Source organism: Dermacentor silvarum, chromosome 7 (genome assembly GCF_013339745.2).
Source record: "Dermacentor silvarum isolate Dsil-2018 chromosome 7, BIME_Dsil_1.4, whole genome shotgun sequence".
NCBI lineage: Eukaryota > Metazoa > Arthropoda > Arachnida > Ixodida > Ixodidae > Dermacentor > Dermacentor silvarum.
In genome coordinates, this window is record NC_051160.1 from 23274429 (window position 1) to 23297342 (window position 22914).

General features: G+C 46.5%; 1 protein-coding gene across 1 annotated transcript; it reads right to left on the reverse strand.

Moving 5' to 3' along the window:
• Window positions 1-1185: 1185 nt before the first annotated feature.
• On the reverse strand, window positions 1186-18887 carry LOC119457735 (xaa-Arg dipeptidase-like). Its single transcript, XM_037719384.2, is given in 7 exon segments — window positions 1186-1666; window positions 1668-1741; window positions 2502-2744; window positions 4622-4763; window positions 7039-7188; window positions 10667-10812; window positions 18123-18887. Coding segments are annotated over 7 exon segments (1206 nt in total). The 5' UTR covers window positions 18355-18887; the 3' UTR covers window positions 1186-1447.
• Window positions 18888-22914: the final 4027 nt, after the last annotated feature.

Sequence of the window (22914 nt, forward strand, 5' to 3'; positions counted from 1 at the left end):
TGTGTATACGCTTGGTACGCGCTCATATCCTCTGATCGATATAATATAAGACGCATTGTAATGACTACCAAGTGCATTTTCCGCACCTGATGAGACAGATTAGAAAAAAAAAAAAACGATGTCGTGCTGGAGCATCACGTCCCCGATAGGCTGCCGCAAAAAGGGAAGCTAGGAAGTGGCAAAAGAGACAGCTGTATACCTTCCTCAGATGTGCACGCTCTTCATCGCCTCTGATGTATTCCTCCGCGCAAAAGTATACGAACCAGCAATACTGCGATGAAGACGATCTTATTCTCCGCCTATTAATGTGACTTGAAAGTGAGGACTGTATAGTCCTAACTTGGCTTCGCGAACTTTCCAGTGCACTCCTCAATTTCAGTTTGCGCCATGTCAATTACAAGTAAATTTTTTTTTCGGCGAATCTGTGGTCCCTATACTTGTACTCATGAGTGTACCTTTCTAAAGCTCACTGGAATGCCTCCCGAGCGCTTTCAAGCACCAGATGAGACAGATGGGAGGAAAATAAGCGGAACCCAATAACGATGACATATATGTTGACGCGCGCGCATTCAACACAGGGAAACACACACACACACACACACACACACACACACACACACACACACACACACACACACACACACACACACACACACACACACACACACACACACACACACACACACACACACACACACGCACGCACGCACGCACGCACGCACGCACGCACGCACGCACGCACGCACGCACGCACGCACGCACGCACGCACGCACGCACGCACGCACGCACGCACTCACGCACGCACGCACGCACACACACACACTGTTTAACCTGGAGTCCCGTTATGGTGTGATTCGTTGGCGTTCTGCCTCTCGATTGTGTTGTAGCCGGTATTCTCTGGCTTTCCCAATACTAACGGCATAGCGAAAACATTCTGGTGCTGCACACCATCACCTCTAGATATATTTTATATTTTGTGCTGCAACGCTCAGTGGCTCAAGGCGTCGCCCGCACTCGCAACGCACATATCGTATCGAGGCCAGACAACCAGATAGATACTCCAGCCTGGCTACGGGTAGAAAAATTGTCATTCACCTGATCACAGCAAGAAGCTTTCCGAGAAAGCTGTATGTGTTTTCCGTGTAGTCTTCGTGCAATAGAATAATATGCATTACAATGTAAATATTCATTCACCATGCAAGCTCGCGCCGAGCTAAAGAAAATATTTACTGGCAAACGTATTTATTCAAATCACGCATTCTACCATTTCTAAGAAACGGTGGTGTCATAAAAATTCAACATGACCCTAATGCACAAGTGACGAAACAACAACAGAACGAACAGATTCGACAAACTCTCGGAGTTAATGAACAAAGTTGAGCCCCATTTTGAACAGAACGGTTGCGACCGGGTCCAGTAGTGTTACACGCGGCTTGGCTTGTTTGGTTAAGGGCTTGTTAGTCCGTGTGCCGCAAACTCCTTGCGCGCCTCGTCCATCAGTTGCGGGTCGGTGAGCAGGTCGAGCGCGGTGAGGGCCAGGGCCTTGGCGACCCTTAGTGTGGGTGCCTGGGCCTCCTCGGAGTTGGCGTCCTCGGCGAACTCGCGCGTGTGGTTTCTGGCGCCACTGCCCAGCGAGTAGACCGGATGAGCTGTGGGGATGCGATGGAGACACGTTGCCACAGTCGGTCGACGCACCGGTGGGAGGTTGCTCGGTCATGTCAGCGTCCTGGAACTCGAAGCCTGTGTTTGCGAGTAGTGAGCAAGAAGACAAAGTTAGGGGTATGTCTATCAGAAAACAACAGAAAAAAAGGCGTTCCGTCTAAACTGCTGCGTTTTCAACGTATAAATTGGGCCGCTACACTACAGCGCCTGATTTTATAGGAATAACTTCCGAGTTTCGTTCTGTCTCGCAGGAAGTACGAATGCTGAATTGCGTACTTTATAACGCAACGAACTTTTCTGTTCTCGATAGCTGCGCTTGGTGCCCTTGGGAAAACCGCTACTGTCCTCCTTTGCTATAGAGCTGAGGCGAATTGAATTCTGGGGTTTTACGTGCCAACACTACAAGTTGATTATGAGGCACGCCGTAGTTGCTGACTCGGGATTAAGTTTGACCAGCAGGGGATCTTTAACGTGCCCCCAATGCATGGGATACGGGCGTTCTCGCATTTCGCTCCCCATCGAAATACGGCCGCCGCGGCCGGGATTTGATCCCGTTGCCTGATTATCAGCAACGCAACACCATAGCCGTTAAGCCACCACGGCGGATTGCTATCTGAGTGTGTGTTTCTTAATCTGTTAGCAATGTCGGATGGACCGACAAACAGACAGGCAGACAGATCGGATGACAAAACGACAGACAGGCATGTAGACAGACGGGTGTATAGACAGACAGAACGAGACAGACAGGATGACGGAACGACAGACAGACCGCAAGACAGAACGAGACAAAGACAGAACGAGACAGAGAGAGACACGTGATTCTGGGAACGAAACTGACCCAGTGCTTGTGCGTGCTTCCTGTACGCCCTGGCAATGGCGGCGTTCTGTATGACGTGCTTGTAGAGGGTGCCCCTCTCGATCTCGACCGAGCATCCGGTGGCCTGTGCGGCGCCGTGGAAGCAGTTCTCCACTCTTCGCACCAGATCGACCAGCTCGTCCGTGCTGGGCGCCCTCACGTGGTACTTGAGCTCGCTCTCTTCGGGAATGATGTTGGGGTACGTACCACCGTGCACGATGATGCCTGCCACAAGGAGCCAGTTTGAGTTTTAATTCTCACAACATGTCAGAAGTACAAGGTGGGATTAGGAGGGCAGGAAAAAAAAAAGCTGCATTAATTGGCAGCTTGACTGGCCCTACCTTTCCAAGAACGATGCAGCACTGACGGCAGCCGACTTTTGTATATAATAAAGATTAACTCAGCAGAAAGACACTACAACGTGTTACATATATGTGCAAGAAATACCATTGTACACTAAGCACACATGCGGCATTATCAAAAGTCGAAAGAAACCATCAACTGGTGACGGTTGTTTTACTCACACATGATATCACAAAAAATAAAACGCACAGAATGAACTAGATAAGATTAAAGAACTGAATCTTGAGCGAAACAATTAAGACTTGTCCAAAGTTTCGCAGAACATTGAACAACAAACTTCGCAAAGAGAAACACTCCTGTATCTTACAGAAAAAAAGCTTTATCTCTTTCTTTTTCCCTTTCTTTGTTTCCTTCCTTCTTTCCTTTCTTGTGCCTGGCTCATAGTCGCATATCTAATGCGGGTCGTGTTATTGAGGTCATGACCTATCAGTCATGTTAGTGATACATTCGTACCCTTCCCTGCCAATTTTGGCATATACCAAGTTAATGAGATGCCATAAAACGAGACGCCAATAAATTGTTGCCTACTTCCGGTGTATACAGACGCGATCTCCTGGAACCTAGCCCTTAGCTTCGCTGTAAAAAAAGCGTCAAGTATACAACTCTAATTCAGAAATTAAGAACGACATCCCAATCTCTAATCTATGCACCTCATAATACATTTAAAGCGGACAGATGAGATGTGCGATATACCTAGCTCTCTGAACTGTACCGTTACTTTTTTACTATGGCTGTCTCAAAACGCTTGCAAACATTGTAACAGTTTCAAGTACGCTCTGACTTCATATATAACATTTGTCCACTTTAAATGCTCTAACAGATGCTGCTTACAGAAATGCGGTGCCTGTTTCTGGTGCAGTATTACAGGTTTATAAAATTTGTGCGTTATCATTTTTTTTAATTACCCGTTCTCGACAATTTTTTTTAGAAAGCGCATAAATAGAAATTGTGCTTCCTGAATTGGGTAACAGAACTTTATCTCTTAAATGCAACACATTTTTTTCCACATCGGTACAGCATTTGTCTAATAAGAGTATTCATGCGTTTTACATGTGTTTATATAGGAAAATCGCAATGCGCCCCAGCTACTGCTTTATGATGCGCTTGTGGCGCCCCCACACGTACCTTCTTGCCGTCTTTTTTATTATCTGCTGCTTTCATAAGCTCCCCAGCATCTGATTTCACCTGGCCGCCATTATACGAGCTCGCTGGAACCCACGAATGGGCCGAACTCGGGCCTTCCAGCATAGCGCCCTTAGCCAATAGGTCCAGACGCCATACCCACAAAATGTTTGTCGATTCGGGCCCCTCATGGGTGAACCTATAACATGAAGCCGGTGAAGTGCGACGTCAGAAATAACAATTAAGGATAACTGGCTAAGATAAAGTGCGCGGAATAGCGCCGTTTATTTAAAATTTCGGTTCAAAGCAAACTTGGGCTCCCGACGCAGGCTGCGTTGCTGGCTGTTCCTTGACTGACATTTGGTACCGATCACGAGGTCGCATGCCGGTTTTCGCTGCCGCTTCATTAGAACCGCCGCGGAACTCCCCCTAACCGTGCCGCTGTAAAATCCGGTGACGACGTTAAGCGCAGAATGAATAGCCTGCATTAAGCAATTCAACTAGCTCAACTAAAGTAGAAAGCAGCTGAAGGGTTGCTAGCAATAGCCTTCAATACAGGTATTCCATTCTTCCGTGCGACAGGACAAGGAAACAATGCGTGGCATTTGGGTGCATACCTTGAATTTTAGACGTGGGCCTGATCTGTTGACGAAGAAGGCCGATGTTCAGGTACGAGGAAACGGCAGCATCCAGGGCATTCAACCCTTCCCACGGAGATGCGGCCGCGTGAGCCGCCTTGCCCTTGAAACGGATCACCATCTGCGTTATAAGAGACGCCGTTGTTGCCAAAGCTAAGTGTGAAGTTGGCGTATGCGAATAGTATACGATCTCGGTGCAGCTCTAAAAGGTGCACAAGTAGACTGTGCAAATGTAATGCCACAAATCGAAGGCATTTGAAGTTTAAAGCCGCACAGCATTTGTAAGTGAAAGATAAATCAGGCTATCCACACTAAAGGTATATTCCACTCGTCGACCTAGAGCAGTTTCATGCTCCGCGGTGGCGATTCCGGTTTCCAATGATCACTGTGCAGAGAGCTTGCGCGTTCCACTGGTCATTGCGGATTGACTCACTCCGCACTGGATATTTCTGACTTGCTTCGCCGTGGAGGTGCGGATTGGGGCAGAGGTAGCCTTCGTCACTTCCGTCTTCATATGAAATCGCTGCGCAACAAATTGTACCCGCTGTGGGGCGGTGACTTTGGTTGCTATGGGAACGTACGGAGCAAGAGTCGGGGCTATATCGGGGCCCCATTTTCAGAACCGGTTTGTGTGACGTGGTCGCAACGTCTCCCGGTATGATTTTCCGCGGATAATTTTTGCTTACTGCTGGCAGTTTCCGTAAGCAAGTGCTGTAGTACGGGATAGTTGATTGTGAGGTTAAGGATTCATGATACCAACGCTATAGAAGCTAGACAAAAAATATGTAAACTCTAGTTTCGGATTGACAAAATCCGAATGGTCACTCCCGGATTTTGGCGGTCACTCCAGATCGAACAGTGGAAAGCACTACAAGGCATGAGTCCTTCATATACCCGTGGGCAACAGTATACAGGTCACTTGCATGCCGAAAAAAAATTCTATGACGATTACGATACTCCCTAACGCGAGATTTGAACGCAGCTGTATACGTGTTTTCATTTCGCGAATATTTGTTGGCGCGGACAATCTGTCTCGTGCGGCACGTTACAAACGGATTAAAGTGCGGCGCGACTACCGCGTTAATCGCGAGATCGCCGGAGGCAGCGCGTGGGTGACACGTGGGCGCGATTCACAGCAGCCGCCGCAGACAGACCTCCATTCATGCAGTGCTTTGTATCCATATGTCTTACGCGCGCTACTTCGGCGCCATCTGGTAGCCATCATCGTCGCGTCACCCGTCTTGTGCGGCAATACGCATTTTATTCTCACGCTTTCACCATAGTCTCCTCCTCCGCTTTCCTGCAGGTCATTGTTGAATGATTTTTCTGCGCGTTCCTAAACATTATGCAATGTTTCAATAAAGCTTGTTTGTTTGGTTGCGCTGCACCCTTCTCCTCCACTTTCCTGATGGCACTCTCTTCGTTATTGCCGTCGTCCATCTCCCAGCGCGCTCCACGTTCGCTCTTTCATCCTTCGCTGTGCTCGTTCACTCGGTTACGCCGACACCGACGCTCACCACAGGAACAGGCGCCTAAGTGCTGTGTTCTAAAAAAAATATTTGCAATCCAGGTGCACAAACAGAAATTGACGACTGCGCTGGAAAGTTTCCAATGCAACATTTGAAGTCCAGTCCTTAATTTCAAGTTACTTCATTAGGCGGAGAATCAAATCAGCTTGATCACGGAATCCATGGTCGGTATGCTTTGGCTCAGGGGAATAAGCTCAATAGCCCAGTAGATGGTCAGTCGACTACGCTATACACTGCCAGAGGAATCTGCAGCCGTTAAGGCTTATCTTGTGCCCCGACAGCAATCGTAATCTATTATGCGTCCGTTTGTTTTCTTTAACACCGGCGCCTCCGGTACTTTACGGTCCGCAATGGCATGCGCGTTTCAGCGATATAGAGCGTTCCCGAGAGGAAAGTAGCGAGCGCCAAGTGTTAAAGAAAAGAACTGCCCGCAAGACTGATAATGACTTTTGCTGGAGGACAAGATAAGCCCTAAGGGGTGTAACACCGTTTTAGTGTGTTGACCTAAGCATGAATACAATCCAACATGCCCAGCATTCTGCTGTTCTGCGTGAATGGTTATTTGCATACATTTCCCGGGTAAGCGCTGGGTGGCGGGTGTTTGGGAGATGTGATAAGGCGTAGGAATTGCAGCTAATCCGCGAGTACAGCCTGTAAAACGACGCATCGATCTCTAGTGTACATTGCGTGCGCACGCGCAGTCTCGCGCAAACTTCGTGACAACGCTCACTCACAGTGCGCTAACTGAAGACAGACGACGCTATATAGAGCAATAAAACTGCAAGGCATACGAGCAGGATTGTAGCAAGCAGACATTTTATGTGCGCTGCACCTAAGTACAAAGACGATAAGACGGACGCGTATTACCTGTTGTGTTGCGGTGAAAGCCAACCTCAACACGTCTCTCCGTCCAGGGTGGCACATGATTGCGGCGTCGATGCCTTTCAGAGCGCCCTTTTCGACCAGAAGCTCCTTACCGCCGCAGCTTTCTTCGGCCGGTGTACCGAGGACAACAATCTGTGGCATCAAGTACCAAGTTTGCTAAAGTCAGAATCAAAGTTTTACATGTATATATTTAAGGAAAACTGACAAAACTGACAATCCTAATGACCAGAAGCGTGAGAATTAAGGGGAGTTGTGAGTATAGTAGAATTTTATGCAATTAAAAAAAGCGCTTGATCCCGACTTGACGTGGTGTTGTAATACTTATGCAAAAAGTAGTTTCGATCATGGTAGCAGATAAGAAAATTGTAATTTGCACCTCAGGCTTGAGGCACAATTTGGACATTGACTTTAGAGGGACAGACAACCTCTCCGAACATGAATTGAGATAACCCCGCGGATGGAAAGATCGTCTGTCGTACTGGCTAGAACGGGCCCTGTTTTTCTCATGAAATGTGGATTTATATTTTTAATTCTTCACTAAAAGTCGTGAAAAATAACCTTTGGTGCCCCATGCGGCAAAAACATGAACCTATTTAAAAGGTCTACCATGTGACCTTCTACCAGTGTATGCTGCTCCGGGTCTTTTTATCAATATTGAAATGCAGTAACATTCTTTCTACTATAAGTTTTTTCTAACTTACAATGTGCAGATAAGCCTTCGTTTGTAGCGAGTAGAAAAGTGGCGCTGCCTTCGCCTTCGTTTTCGATGACTTGGCTTGGCTCGTCTATCGACTGAATAACGATGACGGGGGCCAGCCAGCCATGACGTAGGCGTGTAGTTGGGGAAAAACCGCGATGTATCTGTAAGAAAGGTCTGTACAGCTACGCAAACTTATTGTACCAGTCTATTTACCTTTAAAAGTGGCTGGAAAGGTCACAATAAAGGTGGTTAACCACAGTTGCACTTCCTGCAGTGAAAGCAGGATGATGGGCGGCTTTCACAATTTTCGAGGCGGGCTATCGGCATTGCTATCACTTCTCAGCGTTGCTGGAGGAAGGGCTCTTATTTTTTTAGAGGCTGCTCAGATCGAAAAATTCTGCTTAAAAATATCCAAGCACTTTTGGAAGTAACCGCTGCATGTGTAAACACTACCGAGGGTGAGCTTTTCGTTGCGCCATAAAAAACTGGGTCCATAAATATCGGTTGTCAGTGTCGTTTAAGTATCTCTTCACGAAGCCAATCAAGCCCATATTTAATATATTAGGAACGACATGTGTTTGGTTGGATTCCCATACACCTATACATAAATGAAAAAAAAAAGAAAGTTGTCCATTTAATGCAAATCACACATTCGGTTAAGTCAAACTTTCACAGCCACCACTGACTCCTGGAAGAGGCGAAACTGCTAGCTACACAAAAAAGCCTAACTAATAAACAAATAAATTAAATAATTAAATAAAGTATTTCTGTTATTCAATAATACTGCTAGCCCTTCCTGGGTCATTATTAGGGCGTAAAATGATGGTTTGATGACACGTTTAATGGTACAACGTCAAGCAGAGCTCAGGACAGGCAGACATCAGTCTTAAAACTTTCCAAAAGACAGCAAGGCCTAAATCACAGAAAACAATGGGAACTGACAGCAAAATAGAAACACTACCACGGCATTCAACCGCACGGCACAAGAGAAGAAACAGCAGCAAATAACCGTGGAAACATGAATGCACAGAGCAACTGAATTATCATGGGCACCATTAGCAGAAATGCAAAAGACAGAGGACCATGGCAATTCGCATTTTATTAACAGCGGAGCTGTTCTTAGTCGAGCGTGCGCCGTCGATGGCGGCGTCGTCGCGCAGAAGCAGAGCCGGAGAGGTCACGTGACCCGCTCGCCGGGAGGAGAGGGGCTGACCAATCGGAGCGCGCACCGGGGAGGAGGAGGAGGAGAGGCGCCGGGGTATAATAGCAGGTGTTTGCGCCGCACGCTCTCTCACGATGGACGCCGAGCTTGGCTCCTGGTTTAGCGGTTAAGACCGCAAAAGAGTTCATAGTTGATTCATTAACTTGGTTTGAATCGGAGTGCTATAGAAGCACTCCATTCATCCTCGTTGGGGACTTCAACGTGGATATATAGTTAAGGAATCTTGGCTAATCGAAAACAGAAAAAAAAACTAAAAAATACATACGCGACAATCGTGGAAACAGACCACCACAGTTCCGTTGTTTCGACAGATTTCCCTTCGTGGAACTGGCTCCATTTTTACCACTCCGATTTTTACCACTTGGTAAAAATTAAACGCCATTACGAATGAATTGGTAGCTTGTGAGCTGTCCCGAAGTAGCGGACTATAGATTTTTGAAAATGTACTGGGGAGTCTTTTCGCATTATATCTCGTCCCAGTGAGTTCCATTCTTCAGTTGTTCTCGTGAATAGGAGCCTTTAAAATTCTGTGTTCGCCGTCCTATAAGCGTGAATGGACCACTGTGACTGTTCCTCCGTGCTCGAGATGAGTGTTGCTTTAAGTACTGCCTCTTTGTACATAAAAAAATACGCCTGCTCCGTTGACCCTGACGTGGGAACTTGAAGGGCTGACACTAAGAAACAATTATTGAGGAAGTCTTCGAGGTACCTCTGCATGGTGATAATGACTATGCTGAGGCACAGAAACCAGTGGTGTTGACACATGATAGAGTTGATAATGTCCTGAATACTTTGGTGCATTATTTTTTCACACAACATGAACGCACTGAATAATTTTTGAGCAAGCTCAACGAAGTGTCAAGATTTGTGACAGAGCACAGGCTTAGGGAGACCCGGATAGCAACAAATACTCAATACTCAGTAGCTCAAACAAGAATGCGTATGGTAATACAATGCATCATGTAATTACAATAGATGCATCTTTTTTAAATCTGCCTTTATGTGTTAATGCTATTCCATTGATTGCTTTGTGTCGGGAATATTTGGGTCCACCAGGAACAGTGGATCTTTGTGTATCAGTTCTGCTAAGACTAATTTCTGATAAGATGACCAGATTTTCACACCCCCTCGAGTTGGTCTTAGCTTGAGTACAATGTATATCTTTTTCGACAGAAATGGTCATATGGTACAAACAGCATTTGAACACAATCTACGTAGATATCTCTAATAGTTCCCCTCTTCCCTCTACGTGCTTGCTCCAAACTAACCACTGACGTCACGAGGGGCAGCTCAATCGATGCCGGGCCCAGCTTCGGTTTTTATGTGGCGTTTTGCACTTGGTTAAAATTAATTCCATAATTTTTAAAGAAAAATACAACTACATTACCCGTTTACAGGAGGAACAGAGACAGCCGAAAAAAGAAACTACTTTCATTCATAAAAGTATATCACCACAGTTGAACTTTAACAATGTTGATTCGTTCTTTCACTGTTTTCTTCTGAACACCTGTCTAAATGCCTGCAATGTCGTGACAACAGAAAATGCCCTGAAAACTGAATTTACAAGCAGAAAGGCTCGTACCGACGCTTTACTGCCATGACTGCCGAGGTTCGGGTCAGTAATCTTGTAGAAACTGCCTCAGCGTGCAATGTGAAAAAAAAAAAAAAAAACAGCTTGTAAAGATTACCTTGCCGCGTATGCTCTTAAACGTCTTCATTGTTTCCTGGACCGCAATGGCAGCACCGATGGCATTCTCAGCGATAAGGTTGTGCCCACATGCATGCCCCATGTCCGGGAGGGCATCGTACTCTGCGAGGAAGGCTACCGTGGGACCTGCACCACGAGAGCAGATCATTCGTGTCAAGGCACTCGGAATGAGAACGACACTTAAGCAAGAACAGAAGTCCACATAGACAAAGCTATTTCTATTTCAAAACAGAGCTAAATATTTTTTGTTGTTGTTGTGCAAAGTGTAAAAGAATGTTCAGTTGAGCTAGTTCGTAATTTTTGTGAAACGGAAGATCTTTAAAAGCACGACGCGGGACACAGAAAATCACCCCAGGAGAGATCGCTGACTAACAACCAAATGGTTAATTTTTTGAAGTGGCATATAAAGTCGTTTGTCGTGTTGTTGATTATCACACGGCAGGTTGTTTACGAGGTTCTCGCTCACCTGCAATCCCTGCCACATCGGGCAAGGGAAGATGCGTCAACGACTGCCTACGGGAACATACAGGGTTACTAAAGGGCTCCCACACAGTCACATCGACACCGAGTTTGACGTACTACGAACGTACTACGAACAATGCGCACGCGAGATTTTCGACGCCTTCAGTCTCTCGACAGCGGTGACACATGCATCAGCTCTCCCTTCCTCTTCTTAACGACGAAAGAAATAAACTATTTATTGTGCCGATTGTTCTCTCTTTTCATTTTTTATGTGCATGTATTCCTCGTGCGTTTATATACCCCTCCCAAAAATAAAGCGTTTGGTTATACCCGTGCCACACGGGCAAAGTAAGGTGCACTTTGAGCAAGTGCACTTCGCGGCTAGTGTCATTCGCAGGCTGCTACACGGGAACGCTTAGTGACACTCACTGCAGAGTGCACTCGCCGGCGAGTGTGTTCGGCGAACACACTTCGCGGCGGCGAAGTGCGTAGCCTCGTTACCAATGAGGAAAAAATAAGTAAAGTATTAGTGAAAGAAGAGTCAGGACTAATTTTAATAACATTGTTTTAAATTGCTAACGTTAAAAGATAATAAATTGTGCCACACCGCAAAAAAAAAAAAAAAAAAAAAAAAAAAACAAGAACAGCAAATAACTACTCTCGCTCTCGGGCTGTTCACGACACGACCACGCCGGGTAATGACTGCGCAGTTGTTTGGCGGATCGAGTCGTTTTGACTGTGGCTGGTCAAGTTGCCGTCGTTGCCGGTGCTCGCAAAGGTGGATTGTAAATGTTGCTTCTAACAATAATAAACTGTTTTCGTGCACACATTTTTATATTAACAAATATATGCTTTCCAGGCTGACTCCCGATGGCCATCAATTCATAAGAACACTTTTCTTTCTCGTGTAGCAGCGCGCCGCTAAAGTGACACTCAGCGTGCTGAAGTGCACTCGCTCAAAGTGCACTTTACTTTGCCCGTGTGGCACGGGTATTAGTCAGCGCTCTCTCTAATTGTGGTTTTTTTCCGTGCCCGCCGTCGCGCTAAAATTTTTTAAATGTTTTCCCAAGGCATTGGAGCTTCTTTAGCCGCCGGCGCACTCACCACACACGCCCATTATAAAATGGGATTTGAAGTCTTCGTATTGCCCTTAAAATACTTGTAGACTAAGCTGCCTCCTTAAGACTTCTTTACGGTTGCAGTAAGTCTATACATTATTATTGCGATAGCATTTATATGGACACTCTAGGCGAATTTCTTCCGTCGCCGTCGCCGCCGCCGTGAGGTTCCGTATACAGTGCAAGGGCGATGACACCGCCGCCTCGCGCCCTATGTTGTATGTGCGAGTGAAAGCATGCGAGGGGAGCCGACGAGCGTGGCTCAATCTCGTCCGCACGAAAGGTAAGAAAGCTGCCAGGAAGTGCGCCTGCTTTCGGCGCGCGCGAGGCACCCAACGATGCGAGACATCGGGGGAGTGGAAGAAGTGGTGGGGGGGGGGGGGGGGGGGCGGTATTTCATTCTGACTGCAACTGCGTATGTGGCGGCTGCGCGCGGTCGCGCAGAATCGCAAGGCCATATCTTGACAGCGATCTGCGTTGATGGCAGAGTCTATAGGTGCGTTAGCGGCTCGTAGCTTTGTGCGTGCTCAGTATACACTGAAACGGTAAACAGCACGAAGGTTACCGCGCTCGCTGCTGCTGTCGCGTTTGCTCACGCCAGCGTTTTGACAACGAGTGTCCGGGGTCACCGAGTGTGATGTGTTCATGGTTGCTTTGCGCGCTGACACTATGAATCTTTTCTCTTTGTGGGGTTTTACGTGCCAAAACCAGTTCTGATTATGAGGCACGCCGTAGTGGAGGGCTCCGGATTAATTTTAACCACCCGGGGTTCTTTAACATGCACTAAAACGCAAGCACACGGGCGTTTTTGCATTTCGCCTCCATCGAAATGCGCCCGCCGCGGCCGGGATTTGAGCCCGCGATCTCGTGCTCAGCAGCGCAACGCCTTAGCTGACTGAACCACCCCGGCGGGTACACTATGCCTGTTAATTTGTTTAGCCAGCGAATGTTTACAAGTCGATACGGCCGATAAAAGTACCATCCTTACTTTGAATCGCTCTCTGCTAATTTGCTATCGCAATCGATGCTTCACCTTTCGGGCGAAACTGCGATTTTTTTTACGCACAAAAGCCCTTAACAATTGACTCTTGAGAATTGAGAATCTTAACACCTTAACCGCCAAAACTGTAATATCATAGCGGTGTTCTTTTTTCTACCTTACCCGCCACGGTGGATCATTATCAATGGCGTTCAGCAGCTGTGCCCGTAGTCCCGGGCTCGATCCCTGTCTGCAGCGGCCGCATTGAGAAGGGTGTTTAGTACAAAAACGCTCATGTACTTCCATGTTGGTGCACGTTATAAATAAAGAACCACAGGTGGTAAAAATTAATCCGGAACCCTCATCTGTACAGTGTTTCTCACAGCCGCAGTGTTGCTTTGTGACGTTAAACCCAATCAATCAATCAATCAATATTTTCTCACACGCTTTTTATTGTTACAAAGAAATGACCTTTATTAGTTTCTGAGCTTGTAAATAAGAAATCGTTAATCTGTACAGATTGCCTGCCGTGTGCCACTTTTCCCTCTCGTGTCGCAGAGGAGTGTTCTACTACTGTTTATGGTCAAGTGGCCCACTACAGTGACACGTAAAGGCACCCACAGGGTGTCCATAGACAATCATATTGGCACCGCTAGACAACGTCTACGGTATTTTTAAAGCCTGTCTAAATAACCTTTTGTTAGGGGCATATACTGGTAGAAAAGCCACCTTTCCAACTCCTGCAGCCAACATAGATGCACCGGCAGCGCATGCAAGTGGCGTCAATTTCGTCAAAGCCTGGCACTTGTCTATGACGGCCTCAAGAGGACTATCATTAGGCGCCGTATCTAATCTCCAGTCATTGCAGCTCATTCAGCGTTCACTTAATGTTTGTAAATCTTAGATGAATCGCAACGGGCACGTGAAAGAAAAAGTTGCAGCTAACCTTCGCTTACGACGCTACAGCGCGAGTCCGGGGTCCTTTGATATCGTTTTATCGGGTTCTTACCGACAAGCACCGACAAGCACCGAGACAATGTTCCACGGTACAGGACAATTATTCGTTTAAAGCAGCTCGAAGGAATCTTGTTACTTATTTTGGGTGAACAGACAAACAAGGACGGGGAATAAATATTGCATTATGCGGTTATTGCGATATTATTATCAGGCGGACCACAGGATGCAAATGATCCTGTATAACGAAAACGTCTTAAACCTCAACAAAACAGTCATAAAGGTGCTGAAACCTTCAAATGGAAGCACTCTAGCTACGGCCATCCTTCCAGCGTGCGATGAAAAAGCAGTCGACACACACGCACCTCCGAATTCATATAAGTAATCTTGTATCAAGCAAGAGACACTACGACTATCGAACATAGCCGACGGCTAGCGAAATTGCTATCAAATAATTAAAGACCGTCGTAGTTTCGCCCGAAAGGCGAAGCATCGATTGCGATATTAAATCAGTGGACAGCTATATACAAAGTAAGGATAGTAGTTTTATCGGCCGTATAAACTTGTAAACATGGGCACACTATCTAAATTAACGAGCATTATGTCACGCGCGCACAAGCAAACATGAACGCATCTCACTCGATGACCTAGGAAACTCGCTGTCAAAACGCTGGAGTGAGTAAGCGCGGCAGCAGCAGCGAGCGAATTGACCTTTGTGCCACCACTCGCATCAGCGCGAACTCAGTCGCGAAAGCACAGCATAGGGTGGACTCTGCCCCCGCCGCAGATGCCATTCAGGATACAGCCGCCCGGGCAGAAGCGCGTGGCGTAGTACGAGGCCTCCCCCCTCCCTACCTTCCCTCCGGAGCCTTACGGCCCGGCGGGAGCGCGCGGCCGCAGTAAAGCGCCGCCCCTCCACTTCCCTACCTCCTTCCGGAGCGTTGTGCGCGACTGGAATACTGGCGCTTCCTTCCCGCTTCCTATCCTTGCGTGCGCGAGCCGCGATTGCCTGCTCACCGTCGCATGCTTTCACTCGCAGATACAGCGTACGGCACGCGGCGACAATTCTATCGCCCGTGGACTTTATACGGAACCTCACGGCGACGGCTAGCGACGACGGCGACGGCAGAAATGCACCTGGAGTGTCCATATAATTGCTATCGCAATAAAACAGGAGACAAATACGATTATACGGTTGAACGCTGTGAAGTGAGAGCACACCATCGTGCGATTACTAATGGTCTCTCAATTTCTAGAGGACGTGACCGGATGGACAGATGACTATCTGAGATTCCGACATCCCTTAGGCCATGTAAAGGAAGACCCCAAATTACTCTTATAGAAAGGGGATCTCTATTGTTTACTGTCCACAATAAATACGAAACAGCAATGTAACAACTGTATTGTTTAATACAACTAGGGCATCTTCCGCTCCCTTGGCTGGGACCACGGGACTGGGGAAACAAGATTGTATTAAGAGCGCGGGAGTAGAATTTGGAAAACAAGCGAAAACAACCTGCTGCCAGATGAATCATGACTAACCAACTGGTCCAAACCTGCACTTTGCTGGTGGAAGAATTCAACAATAATTTGTGGTCCAGCATAACACGCTGAAATTGAAACAGCTGCTCACCAGATTTCCCAAAATTTTGGCTTTGTTTACTTACCTTACTGTGCATTTTATCATTCACGATTTATAGTGAGACTTTTGGTGCTGATTTTTTTGTGTGGGTTGTGCTCAGCGTGCTTTTTAGTTCTGTTCTCAAAGAAATCTGTTCTCTTCATTGTTTAATTTACCCCCTCTCCCTTGCTCTTACGTAATACCCCGACAAGGACCCTCAAAAATAAACATTGATGATGATAATTCAAATTTGTTTGAACGTGCCCCTGTGAAACGTTGACTAACTGACTGGTTTTTACATACCAAAATGTGCAATGTATGCCATGAGGGATTCCGTAGTGGAAGGCACTGAACAGTTTTTACGACCTGGTGTTTTGAACCGACTCGTAATTCCAACAACGTTAATGCCTTTGAACATTCCGCTCCCATCGGAATGCGTACAACCCGACTGCAAATAAAACACGCAACCTTGTCCGCAGCAGCAGACTGCCACGGCCATTGAGGCACTTCGTTTAGTTAATTACCCGCCGGGGTGGCTCAGTCAGCTAAGGCGTTGCGCTGCTGAGCACGAGGTCGCGGGATCGAATCCCGGCCCCGGCGGCCGCATTTCGATGGAGGCGAAATGCAAAAACGCCCGTGTGCTTGCGTTGTAGTGCACGTTAAAAGAACCCCAGGTGGTCAAAATTAATCCGGAGCCCTCCACTACGGCGTGCCTCATAATCAGAACTGGTTTTGGCACGTAAAACCCCAGAAAGAAGAAGAAGTTTAGTTAATTTCCCAAATAGGGTTTCCCGTAATAATAGAGTTGAGTCCGGATATATCGAACCCAAATATAAATAATTAATGTTTATAACGAACAGCAGTAAGACCCCTTCAAAATTTTTGCATGTTTTATTTTATATCTGGAATTACCTATATAGCAAACTGTTTTTTGATCTCCTTCAGATTCGGCGTATCCGGGTTCGACTCTATATCTGGTGAAACTGGCTGAAGGTGTATGTTTTCTATTATCACACGCTACGATTCAGATTACCTACGCTACCGGTAGTTCTTCAAGTACGTGTCCAAAAGCTTGTTTACACGAACACGCGGTGACCTCAAGTCCTCACCTGCACACATACCGCGTGATCTGACCAAGGTTCGCTGTTGTGTTGGAACTGAATGACCTTTCGGGGCTTGCTGTGGTTATCATGGTTATCTTATCCACACGCAATTCACGCGTGTCTAAGCTATCTAAAGAGAGTTGCAGTTGTAGACACAATTATCTAGGTTCTTTTTTTCACGTTTGCTGAACTTTTCTACAGTTCAATTTTTTTACGTATTGCTATTGTGTTCACATGGCCACGGCTGTTGGTCCAACACAACTGCGCAAAGGCTACGCGACAGCGATTATGACACGGTTTGCTGAAACACACGCTTCTCTTTGACAGTTCCCGCTGCTACTGCGGTACAAGAGCTGAACGTTGCTCTGAACTCTAAAACAGCGCAAGAATCTGGCTTAGAACCAGTGACACCTGCACCACGCACTATGTGCCAAATCACGGGCATGCGCATTTGGCTGTCAAAGAATATCACGGCAGTCTTCTTCGACATTGTGTTTCTATGTGTTTCAGGCTGCCCCAGTGTTGTCACAGTGTTACTTTTTCCTGGTTGTCGCGCTCATTTCTCATATACCCAAAACGCAATAAATGACCCGATGCCATACCGACTCGGTTCGGGTACGTGAGTGGCGCTTACCTGGGCTGGAGCTATGAAGAAATGATTCTATTGTAATAAGCACGTGTGCGAAATGTTCCTTCGCTCCGCCGTTGCATCACTGTACAGTGACGTATGATTCGTGCTTAATCCTGCTAATGGCCGTGTCCACACATGAAAGATTACTGTGGGATAAGTACTCATGGGTCCTATAGTTCTAACTGAAGTATTCAACGTAGTTTGTTCTTCAAATTCGAAATTATTTTGTACAAAATAATAGATTGGCACATCATAAGAGAACAAAAATATGCAGTAGTTGTTTCGTCGGCCTAATAAAAGTGATCGTGCCATGCTCCAGTTTTGCACTCAGATTCGAAACTAACGTTATCGTAACATTTCGTAACTTCAAGGTTGTGTTGATTTTAGCTAGATCTAGGAAACTGTGTTAGGAATGAACAGAAGAAGCGTATGGCACAAAAACTTTGCACTCAACTCACTAGCATGAGGGATCGCCGGTAGGCGCTCTTAATTTGCATCCGCATATTGGCTTTATGAATGCATTATGCGTATAATAGTCAAGCTAATCGAAACAAAACAAGTCACATACCATCAGATCCCCCAGGGGCGACGAATTCAGCCTTGAACGCAGTGTCCAGCAGAAAGTGTCGCGTCACATCGAAGTCCCGAGCTTCGAGGAAATCCGTCAACCACTGGTGACACTTCACTTCTTGGAGCGCCAGTTCGGGGTTGTCCCACAAAAACCGACTGACGCTGCGCAGATCGGCGGCGTTGTCGTCGACGGCGCGATACACAGCATCTTGAAACTTTGTAGCTGACATAATTTTGCTCAGATAACTTTAACCGTTCCTAAGAACAACCACTACGGTTCGGAAATGTGCGCGTCGAAAGCGCTTCTGCCGACTGAGAACCGGTTTTTGTTTTTCAAGCAGCCGCAGCTGTCTGACTCTCTGTCGTCGTGCAGCTGGCGCCAACGAAAGGAGGCAATCATTGCCGCTTTTTATATTTAGTCGTTTGCTCTCTAATCACGCGAGATACTGAGCCGGCAACGACATCGCGACGAAGGTCGCGGCGGCTGTGAGCGCGGCTTCGTCTGTCTTTCAGCCGTCGACAGGTCTTATCGCGGCCGGCATGCGCTCGTTATCTCGGCTAGGCCAGAATGAGCAACCGTGGCCCTACGGACCAAGAAAAAAAGAAACAGAAAGAACGAACCTACGAAGGAAGGAAAGAAGCAAATATGGACGGAAGGAAACTGACAGGCATAAGTACTCACTCAACGTTCACACTCGCTGAAACTCACTCCCGTTCACCCTCACTTAGGGCCACAGTCAATGATACTCAGCACTTTCACACCAACGTCAGCCCTTACTCATGCTCACACTTACGTCTACTCGCACCATTGGTCACTCATAGTCACGCCTTTGAACAGAGTGAGTGAACGTGAGTGAGTATGCCGTCGTATGCAGCAGTGACGGCGCATGGCAGAAGCCGGCAGTGGCAACTTGATTGTACCGGGGCCAGATGCTCCTTATGACTAGCTCAAGGCGGCTCAAAGGTAAAGAGCTGCTGACGTATGCTTGTTATCGATTGCGTCACGTGGTTTCCCAATGCACCAAGGAATTCTTGTTCTGTCCATTGTTTGGGTACGAAAAACTTGCACTGGGCCGCGATAACGTAAACCTATTCCAATCTGTTTTTTTTTCCTGCCAAATCCGGTATACTGATTTCATATTCCCAGCGGCCGTATTAATTGCAGGTTAGACCATCACGAAATAAGTGACCCAGGGTTGCGGCAGCACCCTCGTTTGCACATAAATTCCGACCGTCTCTTCCTGCTTATACCGGTATGAAACCGCCTATCGGTTCGTAAAAATGACTTCTACTGTAAGATGTAGGTAGTGAGCGCGGTTTTATTGCATATTTAAGGTGAAATGTGACTTTATGATCATCTGCAGAACGCACACGCAGTGTGCGACCGTAAGCCATGTAGAGGGCCACAGTTTTTAATTAGGTACAATCATAGAAACAAAACGACAATTGGGTCAGTGAAAGCACCGAGAAAATAAGCTGTTATTGTTAATGGAAACGTATGAAGAACAAGAAAAAAGGAAAAAAAAGAAAAAGATCGGACGAGAAGACGACTCGCCACATGTGCGAGCCTTCATCATTCAACGTGTAATGCTTTCTGCGGCTTCATTGTTTGCTTGTGACTACTAGTGACTAAAGACACAGGCGTTGTGCTACACTGCGTGCATATTGTTATCGGTCGTCGTCCTGCCTTTTGCGCGTGCATAGCAGAGCCCAGTTAGCTCGAGAGGCCCTTATCTTAAGCATTTGTGGGGTACCAACAACCAAACACGATCAATCCCTCCTTCGAACTTCTTCCTCTCGCCAAATCCTCCTCCTTGGCATGAGGCACAAGGCCACCTTGTTAATGAGGTCCATTTCAACGTAGTTCCAAGCGAGCCTAATTAGCACGTCGGCTGTGCCACTATATGAGGGCAGAGGCCGTTGAACGCTAACCGGGCTTGTTGATCGGTACAGCTATAATGTATCCGCCCGTTTCGCTCGTCTCGTCTCCTGCGTGAACTCTCTATTTGCAGTGAGAATGTGTTTTACTCGGCACAAAAAAAAAAAAAAAAAAAGGAGGACGTTTAAGCTTCGCCTATAAGAATGGAACGCGATAGCATTCAAAGATCCCTGAATGCTTGTGAGGCTTCTCGGCAACTGCAGATTTTTCTTTCTTTTCTTTTTTTTTTACACATTCGCCTCTGCGCGCCGCTGCCGTTTTACGCTGCTGCTGCTGATGATGATTTAATGGCCTCTCCTTTGAAGCGGGGCGATGACAAATAGTCACCTAGCCTGCTTGATTTAATTAGGTATGCTATACATATTTTTTATCTAGCATTTTTGTACACTGCTGAGGAGGCGAGCGCCATCTGAATGATGTTTTTACAGGCAACCTACCCGGGCGCGCCACTGTATGAGTGGTAGAAATGCTGCAAAAGGGGCTTGTACTTGAGTTTCCTCGTAACACAATCATGTTTTCTCGTATATTAAAATTACAATCCGACGCTTTCATGTCTGTAGGTTGCGTTTAAGTCGTACTTTACGAATTTTCCGACGAATTTTAGTTTGAGAAATCCAATTAGTTCGCTAAAACCTCTGCGCCACTTGGAGGGCCTGCGTTGTCGGGATGGCTCGGGATGATTTTGTCAGCCGCGGATGGCGACGCCGGATTTTTTTTTTTTTTTTTTTTTTGCGCCAAGGGGCCCTTACCGCTATCGCGTTAGAACCAACGATAAATGTCAATGAAACTCAAGCGCACTCCTGGTGGCCGTCGGCAGGCTCGTGTAGTGATTGGGTTAGGGCGCCGAGGTTCTCATATGAATGTGGGAGCAGATTCGTGCGAGCGGTGTCTATTTTACTGCTTTAAGCAGTCAAGTCCTGTATAGGACACAGAGTAAGTGCGTTCTTCGAAACGTATTTTGCGTTACTGGCACTGGTCATTCATATGTATTGTATTACTTGTTCATTTTGATATTTAACACGCCCATTCTTCAGAGTGCATTTTGATAGTCTTGAATTTCTGATACGCTTCTCAGGTTGGGCTTACATGCTCTTTTTTACGTAGAGGTTTTTGTTGGGAAGTATACACTACATCACGACAGAATCGTGTATTCATTAGCCCCTCTTGCTTAAGGCCTGAAATGCAGGCCAGCAGTATTTGATAAATAGTAAGAATGACAACTTTTGCTGTAGGCTATAAATCCAGATGGGTCAGTACCAAATATACACTTCTACACCTGACAAAGTACGGCACTGCGTACTATCTACATACTCATACATAAGCTGATGCCACGTTGAGTAATCAAATAGTCTGTGTAGAGGTATGAGTATGGTATGAGTAGAGGTATGAGTATGAGTATGTGTAGAGGTATGAGTGCAAAGCCTAAATATTGAGAACACTGAAAAAGAAAACTGTATCTTTCTTAGCGAACCGAAAAACATGACGGAATAATCAGGGTAACGATTTTATCGAACACTTAATCGCATTCGGCTCTGTATTTGTATTCGGGCTTTCCGTGCCAGCTTCATATTGACAGTGTCTGACGGGGTTACAATTGTCCTTATTCTTGTCTTTGTATGTTCCTGAATAAGTGCTTCTGTTGCGCTCACGCACGATTACGTGATAGACAGATGTTTAGTTATCTCACTTGAACACATGTGTAATCCTATATGCATTTAACCATTCGTGGTGGCTGAGTGGCTATATGGCGTTGAGGTTGAGGTCACGGGGCCACGGCATTCCGATGGGGCCTGAATGCAAAAAAAAAAATAAAAAATGCTCATGTACCATGCTTCGGGTGCACGTTAAAGAACCTCAGGTGGTCGGAATTACTTCGGAGCCCCAAATAAGCCGTTCCTCACAACCCACTGTGTTGTTTCGCTACGACTGGACGATCGGCCGTTGTCCGTGCAGGCGCTACTCGAAGACCGCCCACATCGCTCGTCGGCCCACATGACTGTGAATGCACTTTTGTCTTTCTTTAGGGTAACTGGCCTGTGTGAACGCCTCTCCCTTGGTGGGGCCTTCCGCGCGTGTGCGCCAGACGTACCGCATTTCTATTGACCCTTTCCCGTCCCCCATGGAAGGGTAGCCAACCAGACGCATTTGTGGTTAACATCCCAGCTGCCTCCTTTTCTATATTCCTTCACCATCCTCCAAAGGTTCTAACCCGCAATTCAGTCCAATGTACATTGAAGTGCTCGTGTATTAACCATAAATCATACTGCATTATTGGATACGAAAACTTGGGCGCAGGTATATTTTATGTGCAAAAAAAAGTATTTTAGGGGGCCCGCGGGATGTCGTTGGCCTCCGTCGCGTGTGATCTGTTGTGATCACGCTCAAAAACAAGTGCTCAAAACAGGGTCAAAACAAGTGCGGAATTGATCAAAACCGTTTTAAAAGTAAACTTACATGATTCCGAATAAATTAAAAGACAGGCATAATCAAGCATTTAGCGCATTAATTAACAGAAGTTCGTTAAGATTGCTTCTATCATCAACAAAGGCTTTGGCTCCCTGTGCGTGGTGGTTTCCCACCCGTTGTGCCTTCGCATGCACAGGTGTCAAAACGGATGATGGATAGCTGAACACAAGATATACACAGGATAAAACAAGATAAACACAAGGAAAACACAAGGGAAACACAAGGGAAACACAAGGCAAACACCGGCGCATCACTGCTTCGCACTTCCCCAGGTTTCTCATTAGTGGAGCTGCATTAGCGCTGGATTGAACTACGCAAGCGCAGGATGCACAGTTTTTTATTAAGTGTTGTAAATATATCATTTCTTTCTGAACTCCCAAGTTTG